This window comes from Salvia splendens, chromosome 13, assembly GCF_004379255.2.
Source record: "Salvia splendens isolate huo1 chromosome 13, SspV2, whole genome shotgun sequence".
Taxonomy (NCBI): Eukaryota; Viridiplantae; Streptophyta; class Magnoliopsida; order Lamiales; family Lamiaceae; genus Salvia; species Salvia splendens.
Window position 1 is genome coordinate 31,465,067 of NC_056044.1, and position 20,526 is coordinate 31,485,592.

General features: G+C 43.5%; 1 protein-coding gene across 1 annotated transcript; it reads left to right on the forward strand.

The window, feature by feature from the left end:
* The first annotated feature begins 348 nt into the window (after positions 1-348).
* Positions 349-2,949, forward strand: LOC121759996 (G-type lectin S-receptor-like serine/threonine-protein kinase LECRK3). Its single transcript, XM_042155597.1, has one exon. The coding sequence runs from the start codon at positions 416-418 to the stop codon at positions 2,783-2,785; it is 2,370 nt and encodes a 789-aa protein (XP_042011531.1). The 5' UTR covers positions 349-415; the 3' UTR covers positions 2,786-2,949.
* Positions 2,950-20,526: the final 17,577 nt, after the last annotated feature.

The window sequence follows — 20,526 nt, forward strand, 5'->3', positions numbered from 1 at the left end:
TTTGTTTAAGCCCGATAGAGGGAGGGAATCGTATTCTACACTATTATTGCGACGGCCAGAGGTGAATTTAATAGTGTCACTGTATTTTACACAGTCGATGGCTACATTAGATGGTGATGGTATTGGAGGAGATGACTGAGTCTTGATATGTCCAAAAATCAAATTACTATGAAACATCTACTATCAAGAATAAGTAGAGTTGTGGACCAAGCTTTCATGGAAATTTATTCTGTCATATTCGATTCAAAGTCTACGTAACAGACATGACAAAAGAGTGAATTTTTCTATCCTACAAATAAAACGCGTGATCTACGGCATATAGCTATTTACCAGAGGGAGAGTGGAGCCCTTAAATAAAGCATTGAGTAATAATAATAACTATTCATAGATAAATGAAAGTATTGTTTAAGAGAAGATGTTAAGTAGCACTAGCAGCCTCAAACCAATACTCAGAAATACAGCAATGTCCATCTTCACAATCTTGTTTCTCCTTCTCATTTCTACAGCAGCAGAAGCTCAGAGAAGATCCTCCAACATCACCTTAGGCTCTTCCCTCACTCCCTCCTCCAACTCCTCTTGGCCTTCCCCCTCCGGCGTCTTCGCCTTTGGATTCTTCCCTCAACACGTCAACAGCTACGCTGTCGGCATCTTTCTTCCCGACAAAACCGTCGTCTGGACAGCGAATAGGGACAGCGATCCGACCGTCCCCAGCGACGTCGTCTCCCTCATACTAACCCCCGAGGGCCGGCTAGTCCTCCGCCGGAGACAAGGCCAAGACGTAGACGTCATCAGCCCCAACGCAACCATCGCGTTGGCATCAATGCTCGACAACGGAAACTTTGTTCTCTACGATTCCGAGTCTAGAATCATCTGGCAGAGCTTCGACCACCCGACAGACACCCTCCTCCCCGGGCAGCGCCTCCAGGAAAGGGAAGAGATCGTCTCCAGCGCCTCGGAGACAGACTACGGGAGAGGGAATTTCAGGCTGAAGATGCAACATGATGGAAACCTCGTGCAGTATCCTGTCAACACGCCGGACGCACCACCTTACGCTTACTATGGATCACAAACAAACACAGATGGTAACGTCTCTCTCAACCTCGGCAGCGACGGCCGACTCTATCTGCTGCTCAACGATACAGCGACTCTGCAGAATCTATTCGATGGTGGACTCCCTACGCAGGGATACATCAATCTCATGAGGCTCGACGTCGGAGGAATCTTCCGCATCTACTCTCTCTCCCTCGGTGATCTCAACTTGACCAGGAGATGGTCCTCTACAGACGACGAGTGTGCTCCCAAAGGAATCTGCGGAATCAACGCCTTCTGTATTCTGTTGGATAATAAGCCGGAATGTCAGTGCCTTCCCGGTTTCTTCTTCCCTCAGTCGGGCAACTACGCAGCCGGCTGTTCGAGAAACTTCTCGGTGCAGGGCTGTTCCAAAACAGATAATAGAGTGAAGTACGATATGAGAACAGTCGAAAACACCGCATGGGAGGATAGTTCTTATGAGATTTTGGATAATATGACAAGTGAAGAAGATTGCAGCAAAGCATGCCTCGATGACTGCAACTGCGAAGCAGCCTTCTTCAAAGATAACAGCTGCCTAAAGCAGAAGCTTCCGTTAAGATTCGGGAGAAGGTCTCCACAAAACTCAAGCATGGCTCTCATTCGCTACAGTACAAACACGGTGGCACCCGACTTTGGAGGCGATTCCGACCGTAAAAGAATCATCAAGAATGAGGGGCATATGGGCATCCTCATCATCGGAATTGTTCTCATATCCATAGGAGTCTTGTCGTTGTCAATTTCTGTGATCTTTATTCGCCAGAGACGGAAGGACTACATGAAGATCGGCAAGGAAGATGGAGCTAACTTTGTCGAGGGCATTTCGCTTCAAGTGTTCACATTCGAGCATCTATCCGAAGCAACAAACGGCTTCAAGGAAGAGCTCGGGAGAGGAGCATCTGGCACGGTTTTCAAAGGGGTTATGCAGAATGGCCAGAAAATGGTGGCGGTGAAGAGGTTGGAGAAGGAATTCGCCCATGGAGAGATAGAGTTCCAGACAGAGCTGAAGACGATTGGTAAGATGTATCATAGGAACCTTGTCCGGCTCCTAGGTTACTGCTTCGACGGAGACAACAAACTATTGGTGTTCGAGTTCATGAGCAACGGATCCCTCGCTGACATACTTTTCAATCAAGAGAAACGGCTGAAATGGGAGGAACGGATGGAGATCGCTCAAGATATATCGAGAGGGATACTATATCTGCACCAAGAGTGTGAGACGCAAATCATTCATTGCGATATAAAGCCTCAGAACATACTCATGGACGATAACAGGCGTGCAAAGATATCGGATTTTGGGCTGGCAAAGCTCTTGAAACAAGATCAGACTAATACAATTACTGGGATAAGAGGCACTAAGGGCTATGTTGCACCAGAGTGGTTCCAAAAGCAGGCGATCACAGTGAAAGCCGATGTGTATAGCTTCGGAGTGGTGCTGCTGGAGATCATATGTTGTAGGAAGTGTGTTGATCATAGCAAGAGTGAGGATGAGGCGATTCTTGAGGAATGGGTTTACGACTGTTATACAACGGGGAAGATTGGGAGTCTGGTGGGGGATGATGAAATGGTGGATGAGAGTGAAGTAGAGAGGATGGTGGAGATAGGAATATGGTGTGTACAGTATGAGCCGTCGCAACGTCCAACAATGAAGAACGTTCTGCTAATGTTGGAGGGTATTGTCGAGATTCCCGTACCTCCTAATCCTTCTTTTTCTTAAGTTCCATCTAGCTTTGCTATGTGTGTGCTATCTCCGTTCGTGTACTAAAGACCTTGTTGGTTGGTTGTGACTCAAGTTGGAATGTGTTTTAATCAATTGTTAGAGTGTTTTGTGAGTGGAATGCATTTTAATAAATTTTTGAATAAATTATTTGAGTATATTAATGATAAGAGTCTATTATTATTATTATTTAGTTTAGATATATTAGGGATTATCATATCTTTTCTTATATTTGTTTCTTATTCATTAAGTTAGGGTAGTAGTTATAGTATTATAAATAGGAGAGCTTATTATCATTTTAATCAATCAAGGAAATACAATATTAATCTTTTGCCCAACGACGAGTTGAGAATTATCTTTTACTAAGATCTCGCGCTGCCCGACGGAGAGGAATTCCCGCGCACAGCCGGTTCTTGCTACCGCCGATCCTTCGTTAGGACGCCGGTAAAACGGGATACGACGTAGGGTCGTATCATCTGGTGCTTTCATTGAGAGTACTCATGAGACGATACAACAACAACGGTAGGCAAGGTTGGGGCGCAAACCGACCCGACTACTTTCCGAATGGCTCGTCGCGCCGTGATAACGCGATTGGTCGCCGAGACAACGTCGGTTTCAACCGACAGCAGACCGACGAGGGGGACCGTGAGGGTTGCCCAGCGGAGGATGCGAATCACGATGATTCCGTGGGTTATAAATTGGATCGCTTGTTAGATAGACTCGAAAGATGGGATTCTTGGAGGGATAAAATGGATCGCCGGTTCGATAATCTTGAACCAAACCCCTACCGCAGGTATGATCAGCGAACAGGGTATGACGACGACGATTCTGATGGTGACGGGGCACGACAGAGACGTGATTGGGAGAGGGGGCATCGCCCCAGAAACCCTAATTTTGGCACGCGTGACAGGCCGCAGAGATATCATCGCGAGGGGAGAAATCACAGGGGTTCATGTTGGGACCCACCAAGATATCAACAACATCGTCAACAAATAGACGGGTATGATCAGCAGTTTAATCGGCCAACCACTTGTTACGACCCACCACAGTCGTGGCAGCCCTCTTGTTGGGAACCATCGCGAGGATATTCGGTTTATGATCAGTCACCACTGGGTCCGCCTAGTTGTTGGGATCCGCGCAATGACACGCCATGCGTGAGCATTGTTGGAGGTACTGGTGGAAACCCACTTTTGGCTGAACAAGCTGCAGAGGAGTCGAAGGAAGCTATTGCAGACTCTCTCAAGGGGTCGGATATGGTGTTTATAACTGATGGAATGTGGGGTGGTACAGGTTCTGGTGCAGCTCCGGTTGTTGCACAAATTGCTAAGGAAGCAGGGGACCTGACTGTTGGTGTTGTTACCTACCCGTTCAGTTTTGAGGGACGCAAAAGATCTACGCAGGCTCTTGAAGCAATTGAAAAGCTGCAGAAAAATGTGGATACACTTATCGTGATTCCAAATGATCGTCTTCTGGATATTGCTGATGAACAGACCCCCCTTCAAGATGTTTTTCTCCTAGCTGATGATGTTCTCCGTCAAGGTGTCCAAGGGATATCTGATATAATAACAATACCTGGTCTGGTAAATGTGGATTTTCCAGATGTTAAGGCAGTCATGAAAGATTCTGGTACTGCTATGCTTGGAGTGGGTGTTTCCTCTAGCAAGAACCATGCTGAAGCAGCAGCCGAACAAGCCACACTGGCTCCATTGATTGGCTCTTCCATCCAATCTGCTACCGGAGTTGTTTACAATATTATAGGTGAAAAGGAGGGAGATGAGGGCGTGGCCACTTACGATGAGAAAGTTCCCAACGATGCCGCTCACAATGGGGGCTCTAATCTTGATGTTCCAAACGACGAGGCCATAGAAGAGATCGAGAAGACCGACAATATGTCGCGGCAAGGGCTCGTCAGGGTATATGATGAGAAGATTGGCAAAGAGGAGGATACTGCAAGTATGAAGAAGGCGAAGCCAATGTATTTGAAAGACGTCGTTTCGAAAAAATTGATTGAGGCGGGTCCAGAGCTAAGTGATGAAGAGGATGGAAGTGGGGATGATGGAGAGAACAATAAGTTGAAGAGTTATTCGCAAGAGCAGGAGGAGCTGAGGAAGCAGATTGTGAAATCTCTGGAGGAAGGGAAATCAGATGATAATAAGGAGCTGCCACATGGAGGATTTATGAAGTGCTTGCTAGCCACAAAGACATTTAACATCGGGCTAAACTTGCCGGCAAAACCTGTTGTCTTCACGAATGTTCAGGAATTTGATGGGGATTACTATGTCAGGAGACGTTTGCCTATTTGGCGTGTGTTCGATCCAGGAGGAGACGCCTCACCAAAGTTCTGCTTCCGACTATCGTTGTTGCTTCGTAATTTTCACCTTGAGGACAAGGTGGATTTCAACCGGGGGAGAGTTGATAAGAGTCTATTATTATTATTATTTAGTTTAGATATATTAGGGATTATCATATCTTTTCTTATATTTGTTTCTTATTCATTAAGTTAGGGTAGTAGTTATAGTATTATAAATAGGAGAGCTTATTATCATTTTAATCAATCAAGGAAATACAATATTAATCTTTTGCCCAACGACGAGTTGAGAATTATCTTTTACTAAGATCTCGCGCTGCCCGACGGAGAGGAATTCCCGCGCACAGCCGGTTCTTGCTACCGCCGATCCTTCGTTAGGACGCCGGTAAAACGGGATACGACGTAGGGTCGTATCAATTAATGACCATGTTGGTTATGATACAAGTTTTAATAAATTGTTTAATTAAGTGTATTGTGAGTGGAATGTGTTTTAATAAATTGTTGAATAATGTGTTCTAAGTCGAATGAGTTTTAATAAATTTTTTGAATGTGTCGCAAGTGCAATGAGGATTTCTTTAAGACCATCCACAATAGGCGCCCAGCGACCGCCCAGCCGAGCGCCGGCGCTGGGCGGTCTATTACAGCCGCCCAGCGGCTGAGTGGAGAGAGAAACCGCGCAGCGCTGGGCGGTGGCGTGGCGCTCGACGGTCGGCTGGGCGGTCCGTTCGGCGCTATTGCAGCTCCCGGATCGCCCAGCGCACCGCCCAGCGCGAAATTTAAATTTTTTTTTTCCGAAACACTATATATACGCGCTTTGCTCGGCATTTTCATTCGCACCACTTGTTTTAACGAGTACTCTCTCTATCTTAATTTCTGTTCAAGATCAACAACGCAAAATGAGTAACGCTGGTGGTAGTAGTGGTGGTAACGGAGGGGATGCTGAGGAGTACGAACGTCGTATGGCCGAGGCGTTGGACGCCTATACGACCAACGCGATAAACCAATGGATGGAAAGTGCCTTGCAGCCGGCGATACCTCGACCTCCCCACGTGGTCCACCGCCGCAGTGTGATTGATCGGGATCACGTAGCTGCACATCAGCTCCTATACGAAGACTACTTCGCACAGGAGCCTCGGTTCACCGCCAACCTTTTCAGGCGTCGTTTTAGGATGACCAGGGACCTGTTTATGCGTATTGTCAACGCTTTGGAGTCTCGATATCTGTATTTCCGCTTCAGACACGATGCGTCTGGCAGACCCGGCCACACACCTATTCAAAAGTGCACTGCGGCAATCCGGCAGTTGGCCTACGGAGGCGCGGCAGACATGTGGGACGAGTATCTCCACATCGGTGAGACGACTGCCCTGCAATGTCTGAAGAATTTCTGTCTGGGAGTGATAGAAGTATTCGGTGATCAGTATCTGCGAAAGCCTACCCCCGAAGACTGCCAAGATCTGTTGCGGATGCACGGGAGTCAGCATGGGTTCCCGGGTATGTTAGGCAGCATTGATTGTATGCATTGGGAGTGGAAGAACTGTCCCACAGCCTGGAAGGGGTTCTACACGTCCGGCTACAAGGGAAAGAATCCCACGATGATCCTGGAGGCCGTAGCTGATTACCGGCTTTGGATTTGGCACACGTATTTTGGGATAGCTGGTTCGAACAACGACCTCAACGTCCTCAACTCGTCGCCACTTTTCAACGAGCAGTGTCAGGGCGTCGCTCCGGCCATCAGTTTTGTCGCCAACGGCAGCCAACATGATATGGGCTACTACTTGGCGGATGGGATATACCCTAGGTGGCCCGTCTTTGTGAAGACGATCCGATGCCCAGGAGATGAGAAGAAGGCCTACTTTGCGGCACGGCAGGAGTCGGCGCGCAAGGACGTGGAGCGCGCATTTGGTGTGCTCCAGTCTCGATGGGGGGCAATTAAGGGTCCAACGCGTATGTGGGATGTCCAATGCATTGCTGACATCATGTACGCATGTATTATCATGCACAACATGATTGTCGAAGATGAAGGTGGCGAACTGACCAATTGGGTCAACGACGAAAATGAAGCCGGTCCAAGCCACGGCGTGGCCGCCCCCAACGTACGGAGTGGGGTACCTAACGATGAAGCTGGCCTCTTACAAGCACATGCCGACATGCGCCAAACGGCGGCTCATATTCGACTCCAAAAGGATTTAATTGAAGAGTTATGGGCACGGAGGATTGACCGCCGTTAGTTTTTTTTAATTATGTAATTTTTTTTAATTAATGTACTTTTTAAATTTTATTAATATTAGTGAATTTTCTCGTTTTTGTGTCGTAAATTAAATTTCGCATATTGTGTGATTGTTAATTATTTCATTTTGTATATATTTGTTAATAGTGATGTGGATATTATGTGGCTGGGCTATGGCTAGGCTATTGCTGGGCTATTTGCTTGTTTTGATGATGTGGCAGGAGGATTTTTAGTGCTGCTGATGTGGCAGTGGCTGGGCTATTGCTGGGCTATTGCTGGGCTATTCCTATTGTGGATGGTCTAAGAAATTTGTCTTTAGAGACTCAGCAGAGGAACAAAGATCCTTTAAAAGTTTGGAGGACAATCAACGGAGAAATCAATTATTCCGTCCATCTCCTAGAAGTATACCAAATTTCCTAGTCTCGTAAAAATATACAGTTCATATTCATTTCTATGAACCTTTTTCTTCTTTTTTGCTTTATTATTTGTGGGCCTCTGTCCACTAAATTATTTCAATTAACCATTTTTTCTACTACTCTTTTATTTTATCAATTACGCATTAAAACTCCTATCATCCTCAATTAGTCTATTTCTATGGACGGAGAGAGTATGTTTATAGTTTATAGCAGGTTCTTTTTGCACATCATCGAAAGGAAAATAAAACACATTTTTTTTATTAAGTCATTTATATGTTCTCAATTCCTAAAAATCTACTCCAAAGCATCAACGATAAGCATAAACACTACCCTACGCATCCTAAAACGACGCCTGAAAAGAGGCGCCCCAAACCGCGGCTCCTCCGCAAAGTAGTCTTCATATAGCCGCTGATGTGCAGCTACGTGATCCCGATCAATCACTGTTCGTCGGTGAACAACGGGTGGAGGTCGAGGTACCGCCGGCTGCAAGGCCCTTTGTATCAACCGGTTTATCTCACGGGACGTATAGGCCTCCAACTCTTCGTTCATTTGTCGTTCGTACTCCTCAGCATCCCCACCACTACTACCACTACTACCACCCGCGTTACTCATTTCACGTTGTTGCTCTTGTACAGAAATTAAGATGGAGCGAAAACTCGTTAAAACAAGTGGTGCAAATGAAAATGACGTGCAAATCGCGTATATATAGTGTTTCAAAAAAAAATTTTGAGCTGGCCGATCGCTCGCCGATCGGAGCCTGCAATGGCGGCCAGCCGACCGGCGAGCGGATATGCCAGGGCCCGAAAATCGGCGCCGGGTCGCTGATTTTTTCGCCGAAATGGCGCTCGCCGGTTCCAATGGTTCGGCGAGCGGACCGGCCATCGCCGAAAATCAACTAGCATATCCGCTCGCCGCCATTGGAGATGCTCTTACCAGAGCGAGAGTGTAGCCCATAGATAAAGCAAGGCATTGAGTAATCAACACTCAGTAAAATCAGTAATAACTATTCATAGATAAATAAAAGTTTTATTGGTTAAAAGAAGATGGTAAGTAACAACCTTAAACCAGTTTTCAGAAAAACAGCAATGTCCATCCTCGCAATATTGTTTCTCCTTGTGATATCCACAGCAGCAGAAGCTCAAGAAAGATCCTCCAACATCACCTTAGGTTCTTCCATCACTCCCAACTCCTCCTGGCTTTCTCCCTCCGGTGTCTACGCCTTCGGATTCTTCCCCCAACACGTCAACAAATACGCTGTCGGCATCTATCTTCCCCGCAAAACTTTCGTCTGGACAACAAATAGCGACAACGTTCCAGCTGTCCCTGACGATGTCATCTCCCTGCTACTATCTAGCGACGACAAGCTAATCCTGCGCCGGAGGCAAGGCCAAGATGTAGACGTCATCAGACTCAACGCAACCATCTCGTCAGCGTCAATGCTCGACAACGGAAACATTGTTATATACGATTCCTATTCAATAATAATATGGCAGAGCTTCGACTTGTTAAACTGCATTGAGGAGAATATTTCTCTTTTTTATTATTGATGAATAATGTAGCAATCCCTCTTAAATAGAGAATACAAGACATGTAGCTATTCTAGGAAAATATTTACACACTAATTATGTCCTACAAATAAGGAATGTAATTCTTGATTTGATTGCCTATGATCTTCCTTGATTTATTCTTGATTTGCACATATCTTGGTAACACTCCCCCTCAAGTTAAGTTACGGGATTTCCGATACTTAACTTGCCAAGCACTTCTGAGAAATTCTTTGCTCCCACTGCTTTTGTCAGAATATCAGCTAACTGATCTTCACAGCGAACGAAAGGAAATTCAACAACACTAGATTCAATATTTTCCTTGATGAAATGTCTGTCCACTTCAACGTGCTTTGTTTGATCATGTTGGACTCGATTCTCTGCAATACTGATTGCTGCCTTGTTATCACAGAATAATTGACAAGTATATTGTGACACAAGTCCTAATTCGCTCATCAACCCTCTAAGCCACAATACTTCCATTAAACCGTTCCTAATGCCCCTGAACTCAGCTTCAGCACTTGATAATGCCACAACCTTTTGTTTCTTACTTTTCCACGTGACAAGGTTTCCCCTTACAAAGGTAAAGTACCATGAGGTTGATCTTCTATCCATCGGGTTCCCAGCCCAGTCAGCGTCTGTGTATCCATGAACTTCAAAGTGTCCATTTTTCTTGAACATTATTCCATGATAAAAAAATCCTCTTCAAATATCTGACTATTCTTAATGCCGCTTCAAGGTGATCATTTTGCGGGCGATGCATAAACTGACTAATCACACTAACGGCATAAGCTATGTCGGGTCTGGTGTAAGATAGGTAAATCAACTTACCTACTAGTCTCTGATACCTTTCTTTATCGGCTAGTTTTGCTCCTTCTACAATCTGAAGTCCATGATTCACAACAATTGGTGTCTCTGTCGGTTTGCACTCCATCATCCCTGTTTATGCTAATAGATCCAGAATGTACTTCTTTTGACTGATGACGATTCCTTCCCTTGATCTTAAGACTTCAACTCCTAGGAAGTATTTGAGTTCCCCTAAATCTTTCATCTCAAATTCCTTGGCAAGATTCTTTTTCAACTGCTCTATCTCTTCTGTGTCGTCTCGTGATAATCATGTTGTCAACATAGATTATTAAACATGTTATCTTGTCTCATTTCTTCTTCAAGAACAACGTACGATCAGCATGACTCTGTTGGTACTCATATTTTTTCATCATCTCTGCAAACCTCCCAAACCAAGCTCTTGGAGACTGTTTCAACCCATACAATGTCCGTTTTAATAAGCAGACTTCTCCAGCTGCAAACTCATCTTCAAAACCAGGAGGAGCCACCATATAGACTTCCTTCCTCAGCTCACCGTGTAGGAAGGCATTTGTTACATCGAACAGATGCAATGGCTAGTCTTTATTGGCTGCAATAGATAGTAGTACTTGTACAGTGTTCATTTTAGCCACAGGGGAGAATGTCTCTGAGTAGTCTATACCGTATGTCTGAGTGTATCCTTTTGCCACTAAGCGGGCTTTGTATCTTTCAATGGATCCATCTGGTCTTCTCTTTATCGTAAATACCCATCTGCAACCTACAGGTTTCTTCCCTTCAGGAAGAAGACACTTCACCTAAGTGTGATTCCTTGCCAATGCTTTTAACTCCAACAACATTGCTTCTCTCCAATGTTTGACTCTGATAGCCTCCATCCATGTCTGTGGAATTTCCTCTTCTTCATATAAAGCAGCTTCAAACGCCCTTTCCATCTTTGTCATGTTTGCCTTGGTCACATTTCCAATCGCGTATCGTGACCGTCTGTCTATCTTCTCTGGAGAATACCGTTTTGGCAGAATTCCTCTCGTGCTCCTTGGAGGTAGGATGTTGACATACTTGGATTTTACATGATTTTAGAGGGTGGTTTTGTATGAATGTGATCATATTTCGTCTATTATTAGGCGTGTTTATATCTACTTCTCTATTATGTTGGTATGTTGACCTTTTTGTTAAGAATGTGTAGAAAAAGGTGTAAAATAGGTGGATATGCAGCAGCCTTGGTTTGAGACAATTCTTCTAGATATTTTGAAGTCCAATCTACACCCACTGCATATCATTCTCTTCGTCTTCGAAAGAGCTTCGCGTGGGTATCTCAAACGCCCTAATCGGAGTTCGGATGAGAGAGATATGGCCGATCTACGAAAGCCGCGCACAGGTAACCCGGCCGGGTTAATTTACAGTGCAAAAATACAACCCGGCCGGGTTGAGCCAGAATCCAGCAACTGTCCTAAAATGGTGACCCGGCCGGGTTTAATTTCCAGTTCAAAAATACAACCCGGCCGGGTCGGATTGTCTGACGCGTCTGAAAGCTGAAAACGCGATTTTTGAAGGGAAATAAGAGGAGAAGAAGCCTAGGGTTCATTCTATTCCACACCTACCGCCCCTACACACACAAATACCCTCAAGAACACTTTGGAGAGAGAGATTTGAAGATTGAAGAGTCCACATCGAAAGATTGAAGCTTCACTCCATAGATCGATCTTACAGGAGTATTTAGTATCTTTATTTTATGTTTTTGATGGATTACTTTGTGTTGAACATGGCTTCCTTTATGAACATGAGTAGCTAAACTTTTCTTGTAGAATTCTTGGTGATGATGCACTAATTTCATAGTTTTTATCCGATTGATTTTGTTCTTGCCTTGCTCTTGTAGTTATTTGATTATTCTTGGGTTTATTCCTTTCAATTGCTTGATCACCACTAGATTGTGTAGGATTAATTGGATTAATCGGGAGATGAAATAATTAATCCAGAAATAAGAATAATTCACACCTTAATACAATATAACTCGGGAGAGTTGAGGTTTTGAGTGAGGTCATTGACCTAATCGAGCTTTTGGGAGTTAGGAGTTTAGGATTAGAAGGGGACTTCGATCCTAGCACCTAATCTACAGGTTTTTCACCTCGGGAGGGGGTTTAATCTATAATTGTGGTCGGCTTAGTAACTCTAGAGACACCAAAAGGTAGGGCAAGTCAATTGGATAAGAGCTTGGAATTGTGCATCGGATCCTTGAGTTCTACAATTTCTCCATATTATCTTTCATTATCACACCGTGTTTTCTAGTCCTTAATTGATACTTGCTTATTATATGCTTTTATTAGTTGTTAGAACAAACCAAACTGCACTTGATTGTCTAGATAGTAGTTGATCTTTGTTCGTGGTAGTTAAGCTGATACAAAATTGTCTCTGTGGGATACGATACTCTTGCTTACTGATTGCTACACTAGCCCCGTACACTTGCGGGTATAACTTGTGTTAAAATAAGTTGAGTCAAGTTTTTGGCGCCATTGCCGGGGACAATTGTGTGTCATTATAGCTTAATATCGTGATAATAATTGAGATTACTAATCTAGATTTTACTTGCTTTGTTTTTAATTTTTATTTTTGAGTTCTCTAATAGATGTGTTTCCTTGTTCAGGGTGTATGCACACGCGTTCTAAAGGTCCACCTCTAGAGCCTATCGATCTCGAGATCGAAGCATCCAACAGAAGGAGGAACGCGCAGAGAAGGTTAAACCAAAGGATTCGGGTTTCTTCACCCGCTCACAGGTGTCCACCTTCTCCTATCCAGAGAACTCCATCACCCAGTCCATCTCCACCTCCATCACCTATCCAGTACGAGCCTCATTCTCCAATTCTAATGGATAACGGGGAGGAGAACAACAATGAGGATCCTGTCATCCGCCAACTCCGTCTACAGCTGGTTGCCATGCAGAGGCAATTGGATGAACAGAATGTGAGGCCAGTGCCCGTGCAAAATCAATTTGCCTACAGACAGGTTGCTAATCCACCAGTCAACAATGCGGGGATAGCGGCCAACAGCTTCGAATTGAGACCGGGGTTGATAGACAGAGCAGAAGCAAACGCATTTGGTGGGACAGGTTCAGAAGATGCCAACAAGCACCTCACCAAGTTCATACAGATCAGCAACACAGTGAAGGCGAATGGGGTCACAGATGAGCAAGTCCGCCTCCGATTATTCCCATTCTCTTTGAAAGATGAGGCAAGGGACTGGTATGACAGCATGGGTCCTAACTCTGTGCCTACATGGGATGCAATGGTGGAGCTGTTCTTGGAGAAATATTATCCACCTAGCGAGGCACTCAACGCCAAGCTGAGGTCATTCAATACAAGATGCACCCTCTGGAGAATATCATGGAGGCTTGGAAAAGGTTCAAGCAGCTGATGAGAAGATGCCCCAATCACGGGCTAACTCCGGGACAACAGATCTTAACCTTCTACAAGGGAGGCACGCTGGAAGCAATGCGTGAACTGAACATGAGCGCCGGAGGATCTCTCTTGAAATTGGGGGAAGCTGAAGCACTTGAAGTGATCGAGAGGGTAGCTTCAAATGATGATGGATGGAGAAACGACAGAGGAAAATCATATAGGGTGGCATCCACCTCCGATAATGATAGGATTGATGCAATATCCAAGCAGCTGGAATTTCTAACTGACAAGCTTGGGTATATGGGAACAAGTCAGTTTGGGACTGAGATGCAACAAGGAGTCGAAGATGTAAACTACGTTCATCAAGGTGGCAACAACAGAAATTTCAACAATTACCACCCCAACCAAGGAGGAGGCAATTACAATCACTATGGGAACAAGGTGCATCCCAACTTGTCATACGGGAACCCAAATAATGCCCTGCAACCACCACCCGGATTCCAGGTATCAAATGGCCAAATCATAGAACCGAGGAAGGATGAGCTGAAAGATGTGTTAATGGCCTTTATGAAGCAAACGGGAGAGTGCATGAAGGACTCCAACAAACGGCTAGTGCAGGTTGAAGCTAATGTGAATGACCTTAATATTCACATGAAGAGCATCGATAACCAGATGAGCCAGATTTCACAGGCAGTGGGTATTCAGCATCAACCGGGCCAATTTCTGTCACAAACAATTGTCAATCCTAAAGACTGTAAGGATTGCAAAGCCATTAATCTTAGGAGTGGAAAGAGCTATGATGGCCCAACCTTGCCTGCAGAGAAGGAGAAAATCTCTCAAGAAGAGGTGGTGGAAGAAGAAGAACCAGTGGAAGAGGTGCCGCCTCCCAAGGCAAGCATCGTGATACCTGCACCCCCTGCTGAGGTTAAGATCCCATTTCCACAGCGCGTGCAGAAGAAGAAACTAGATGATCACTTCTCTAGGTTTCTTGACATATTTAGAAAAGTGCACATCAACATCCCGTTGGTAGAGGCGTTACAGCAAATGCCTACATATGCAAAGTTTCTAAAAGATGTGCTCTCCAAGAAGAAGAAGTGGACTGACTATGAGACGGTGAACATATCTGAAAATTGTAGTGCCATAATTCAGAAAAAGCTACCGGCCAAGCTTAAAGATCCTGGGAGTTTCAACATCTCATGCGTTATTGGAAATGACAGACAGACAAAGGCACTTTGTGATCTGGGGGCGAGCATAAATTTGATGCCATTATCATTTTTCAGAAAGATGAAGATCGGCACTCTCAAGCCGACAACAATAACACTACAGATGGCAGATAGAACCGTCACCTATCCTAAAGGAATTGTTGAGGACGTTCTTGTGAGGGTACATGACTTCATTTTTCCCGTCGATTTTGTAGTATTGGATATGGAAGAAGACGTGAATATACCGCTTATCCTGGGGCGCCCATTCCTTGCAACGGGAAAAGCATTGATAGATGTGGCAAAGGGAGAGCTCACTCTTCATATGGGTAACAAACGTCACATCCTATCTATCTACAATGCTATGAAGAGTCGTGAGGAAGAAGAACTTGTTATGAAGAAAGAGTGCAAAGCTGTGCACGTTGTAGAGGTCCAAAAGGCACAAGAAATTGAGTCCACATTTGGGGATTTTTCTTTACCGCAATGGATGTTTGGTTCATGTGGTGGATCAACTTCTAAAGAAGAGACTACATCAAATCCAAAAGTGAAGGTGAAGAAAACAAAAGCTGAAAATTTATCCAAAGTGGAAACTGAAATTTCTGATGGAGCTCTGAAAAATACTTGGTGGAAGAAGAGATTGGCTATATCATATGCTTCCAAGATTGACAGAAAATCCAACGCCACCATTTATGGCGTGACATGATGCAGCTCATGGACGACGTCGAGCCAACGACGATAACCAAAGGCACTGTAGGGGAGGTAACCCCTAGTAGGTATCTTTAAATTCTTTTGTTTCAGTTTGTTTTTGGTGTGTTTTATGTTGCTTGCATACCATGTTAGTCTCCCTTCTCCACCAACTTTTCAAACTTATTCTTTGCATAGCTTTGAATAAGTTTGGGGGGATGATATGGTGGATAGGGACACTAACGAGGTACTTATCTTTTTGCTTTAGATTGATTAGTTGTGTTTTGTTGTTTTTATTTTGTTTTAGGATAGAATTGCTTTGTTTAAGAAATTCATGAAGTTTTGTGTTGTTTGGTTGTGATTGATTGCAAATTTTGGGCTTGAATTAAAAAAAAAAAATTGGTATAATTGGGGTGAAGACTAGTCTTCTATGATAAAAGAACCATCCATTTTGAGCTATCACTTGACCATTGACTTGAGAGTTTGAGTAATTGGGTGCATAAGTAACGAATTGCTTGTTTGCCTTGATTCATGCTATTTACCCAAGTGAGATTTTTGAGCCTTCAATTCTTTCATGTGTGTTTTATCATCAATTGTGCATGTGTTTCTAGAACTTGCTCCTGGTCTTCTTGAGTCTACAAAGTGACCTCAAATATAGGGGAAGATGTTAGGCCATCGTTGTTAGCCTCATTTTTACCTAAACACTAACCTTAGTATATAACACCCTTGTTAGCCAAGTTTGAGCCTTAAGCCTTTTCTTTTGTCAAGCTAATCAAGTGGATTGGGAATCCTAGACTCTAAATTTGTTGAGATTTGAAAAAGAAGAGTTGGGAAAGTATAATTGAAAAAGGTTGGTTGAGTTTGTACTTAGAAAAAAAAGTGAATGAAAAAGAAAAAAAAAAGAAGAAAAAAAAAAGGAAAAAGAAGAAAGAAAAAAAATTTGTATATAGAGAATAATTTGAGGTCTTTGGAAGTTGGGAAGAAATTAGACAAAGTCTAGTTATTATCTAGAAGTGTTTTGAGAATGGTTGAAGTTAAAAGTTGATTGTTGTGATTTCTTGGGATTTTACGTTTTGGGAATTTCAGTCACTTTAGCCAAATATTTCCTCACCTTACCAAAGAGCCTACATTATAACCTAAATAAAAGACCTTTCGGACTCTTGATTTATTGTCACACGAGGTAGAGGAGAGGTCAGACATTGAGCAAGCTTATGGTAAACCATGCATTTTTGCTTGAGTGACTACTTGATACGTTATACACTTTTTAGTGAGGTGAATATACACACATATATACATCCCGAGTGAAGTACGAATCCAAGGTGATATACGAGTTAGTAGCAAAAGTGCATTCGACAGCTTAACTTGATGGAATTTGTATTGTGATATGCTCCTTTATTCCATATTCTTTGAGACGATGATGATGTCTAAAACCCCTTTAAATCCAAGTCTTCTTTTAATTCTTTTTCTTCATTGCTCGAGGACTAGCAATTATGTAAGTTTGGGGGAGTTGACATACTTGGATTTTACATGATTTTAGAGGGTGGTTTTGTATGAATGTGATCATATTTCGTCTATTATTAGGCGTGTTTATATCTACTTCTCTATTATGTTGGTATGTTGACCTTTTTGTTAAGAATGTGTAGAAAAAGGTGTAAAATAGGTGGATATGCAGCAGCCTTGGTTTGAGACAATTCTTCTAGAGATTTTGAAGTCCAATCAACACCCACTGCATATCATTCTCTTCGTCTTCGAAAGAGCTTCGTGTGGGTATCTCAAACGCCCTAATCGGAGTTCGGATGAGAGAGATATGGCCGATCTACGAAAGCCGCGCACAGGTAACCCGGCCGGGTTAATTTACAGTGCAAAAATACAACCCGGCCGGGTTGAGCCAGAATCCAGCAACTGTCCTAAAATGGTGACCCGGCCGGGTTTAATTTCCAGTTCAAAAATACAACCCGGCCGGGTCGGATTGTCTGACGCGTCTGAAAGCTGAAAACGCGATTTTTGAAGGGAAATAAGAGGAGAAGAAGCCTAGGGTTCATTCTATTCCACACCTACCGCCCCTACACACACAAATACCCTCAAGAACACTTTGGAGAGAGAGATTTGAAGATTGAAGAGTCCACATCGAAAGATTGAAGCTTCACTCCATAGATCGATCTTACAGGAGTATTTAGTATCTTTATTTTATGTTTTTGATGGATTACTTTGTGTTGAACATGGCTTCCTTTATGAACATGAGTAGCTAAACTTTTCTTGTAGAATTCTTGGTGATGATGCACTAATTTCATAGTTTTTATCCGATTGATTTTGTTCTTGCCTTGCTCTTGTAGTTATTTGATTATTCTTGGGTTTATTCCTTTCAATTGCTTGATCACCATTAGATTGTGTAGGATTAATTGGATTAATCGGGAGATGAAATAATTAATCCGGAAATAAGAATAATTCACACCTTAATACAATATAACTCGGGAGAGTTGAGGTTTTGAGTGAGGTCATTGACCTAATCGAGCTTTTGGGAGTTAGGAGTTTAGGATTAGAAGGGGACTTCGATCCTAGCACCTAATCTACAGGTTTTTCACCTCGGGAGGGGGTTTAATCTATAATTGTGGTCGGCTTAGTAACTCTAGAGACACCAAAAGGTAGGGCAAGTCAATTGGATAAGAGCTTGGAATTGTGCATCGGATCCTTGAGTTCTACAATTTCTCCATATTATCTTTCATTATCACACCGTGTTTTCTAGTCCTTAATTGATACTTGCTTATTATATGCTTTTATTAGTTGTTAGAACAAACCAAACTGCACTTGATTGTCTAGATAGTAGTTGATCTTTGTTCGTGGTAGTTAAGCTGATACAAAATTGTCTCTGTGGGATACGATACTCTTGCTTACTGATTGCTACACTAGCCCCGTACACTTGCGGGTATAACTTGTGTTAAAATAAGTTGAGTCAGATGTACTGTCCGGTATCCCCATCTATAATCTCATCATGCATATTGTCCGTAGTAAGAGAATTCTCAACGACATTATTTACCTCGGATACCAAAGCGGGAGGTAGCGTTGGGTGAGCAATGGGCTCCTCGGGCTGTACAGTATGTAAAACTTGCTCGGCGACAGATGTATCTGACTCGGGTCGATCTCCAATAGGATTATGATTAATGGTCGCAGGTGCCCAACTTAACATGTCACTAGCATTGAAGTCTATTTCACTCTCCCCCTGGCTGGCAAGTTGGGTATTGTAGAAGAATTCTGTTTCTAGGAAGGTGTAATTCATGGTTGTGGTGATCTGTCTAGTTTTGGGATTGTAGCATTTATAGCCCTTTTGATTAGACCCATACCCAACAAAGACACATTTGACGGCATAGGGAGAAAGTTTTGTACGCTCATGTTTTGGGATATGGACATAGACAGAGCAACCAAATATACGGGGAGGAATATTGGTTAGTGTGGACAGGACTTGGAGAGGGTTTCTTTTGTCAAGTATTTTTGTCGGCAAACGGTTAATAAGGTAGGCAGATGTGGCAACGGCTTCTGGCCAGAAGGATTTTGGGACTTTTGAGTAAAAAAGGAGGGCCCTAGTTATTTCAAGAATAATACGGTTCTTACGTTCAGCTACCCCATTTCGCTCAGGTGTGTAAGCACAAGAAGTTTGGTGTACTAAACCGGTTTGGGCACAAAAGTCTCTGAGTTTTGTGTTAACAAATTCCTCCCCATTATCAGACCTAAGGGTTTTGATTTTTGTATTGAACTGAGTAAGGATCAATTTATTAAAAAATATAAACCTTTCAAAGACATCAGATTTATCTTTTAGAAAATACACCCAAGTCATGCGAGTGCAATCATCAATAAAAGTAACAAAATACCGAAATCCCTTTCCCCAAGTACTGGAGCCGGACCCCACACATCAGAATGAACAAGCGAGAAAACAGAATCGACTCTAGTATTACTGGGTTTAAAAGTCTATCGTTTGTCCTTGGCCAAAATACAAGTCTCACACTCAAAAACTGAATTCTTAAAAAGGTACGGAAATAAAATATTCAAATAACTAGAAGACGGGGGTCCTAACCGCCTATGCCATAACCATAAGTCCTATTCCGAAGATCCGTAAGCCAGCATTGCCATGCCAGTTTGAGCTATCTCGTCTACAAAGTACAACCCTCGGCGCTCAGTGCCACACCCAATGATCTTCCCCGTCCGAATATCCTATAGTAAACAAAATTTTGGATGCATCAACAGAGTGCAATTGAGTTCCCTAGTTACATGACTAATAGACACTAATTTTTGTGACAGAGATGGAACATAGAGACAATTTGATATTGTCAAAGTAGGAGAAATTTCCACAGTTCCCGCCCCTTCCACATGAACCAAATCACCACCAGTGGTTTCCACATAAGTACATTTAGCTTGAAACAATTCACCAAAATCAGACTTATCATATGTCATAGTGTCTGTCGCTCCACAATCAAATATCCATCCCCTACCATCTTCTGTAACAGATTTTTTAACATGACAAGCCTTGGAATTTTCAGAATCATTATCAAGGATTGCAAAACGATTACTACACATAATTCTGGGGTCGATTTGCAATGTATCACAATTCTGGGGTGCAATTCCTAAATCAGGCATGTAATGGGGTTCTTTATCTAAATATGAGGTAGATTGTGGGTTTAGAGCTTGTCTGCGCCGCGAGATTAGCTTTTGCTCTCGTCGGCTGCGCCTCTCTGCCGTTGACCATTGGGTTCACCGCCCACCACCCGCCGGTTGCCGTCTCCGTCTGACCACCTCCAGATGTTCCGTAAGAAGTCCCATTTGAATCACCTCCTAACTGAATGTCTCGTTCGTTGGCAGGAAAACTGACGGCGGATCTCCCCCTCGCCGTCTGGTTCCGATTTGGCTGCTTATGCCCGTCCTCCCACCATTCCGGGTATCCTATTAACTGGAAACATGTTTCCTTAGTATGTTGAGGCATCTGACAATAGGTGCAATAAAGTTTGGATTTATCTTCCTTTTCCCTCTTCCGATTTGAGGCAGATCCGTTCGGAGGATGGCCTCGGCGTGGCGGTTGCTGTTGCGGGCCACGCGGTGGCTGTCAATTCTGTTGATGCGGATGAGGAGGGTAAGAAGGGCGGATTCCGAATCCGGCGCCGATGCC

What these genes read in the sequence shown, in the direction of transcription:
- LOC121759996 (XM_042155597.1), top strand. Translation starts at nt 416, where the DNA reads ATGTTAAGTAGCACTAGCAGCCTCAAACCAATACTCAGAAATACAGCA.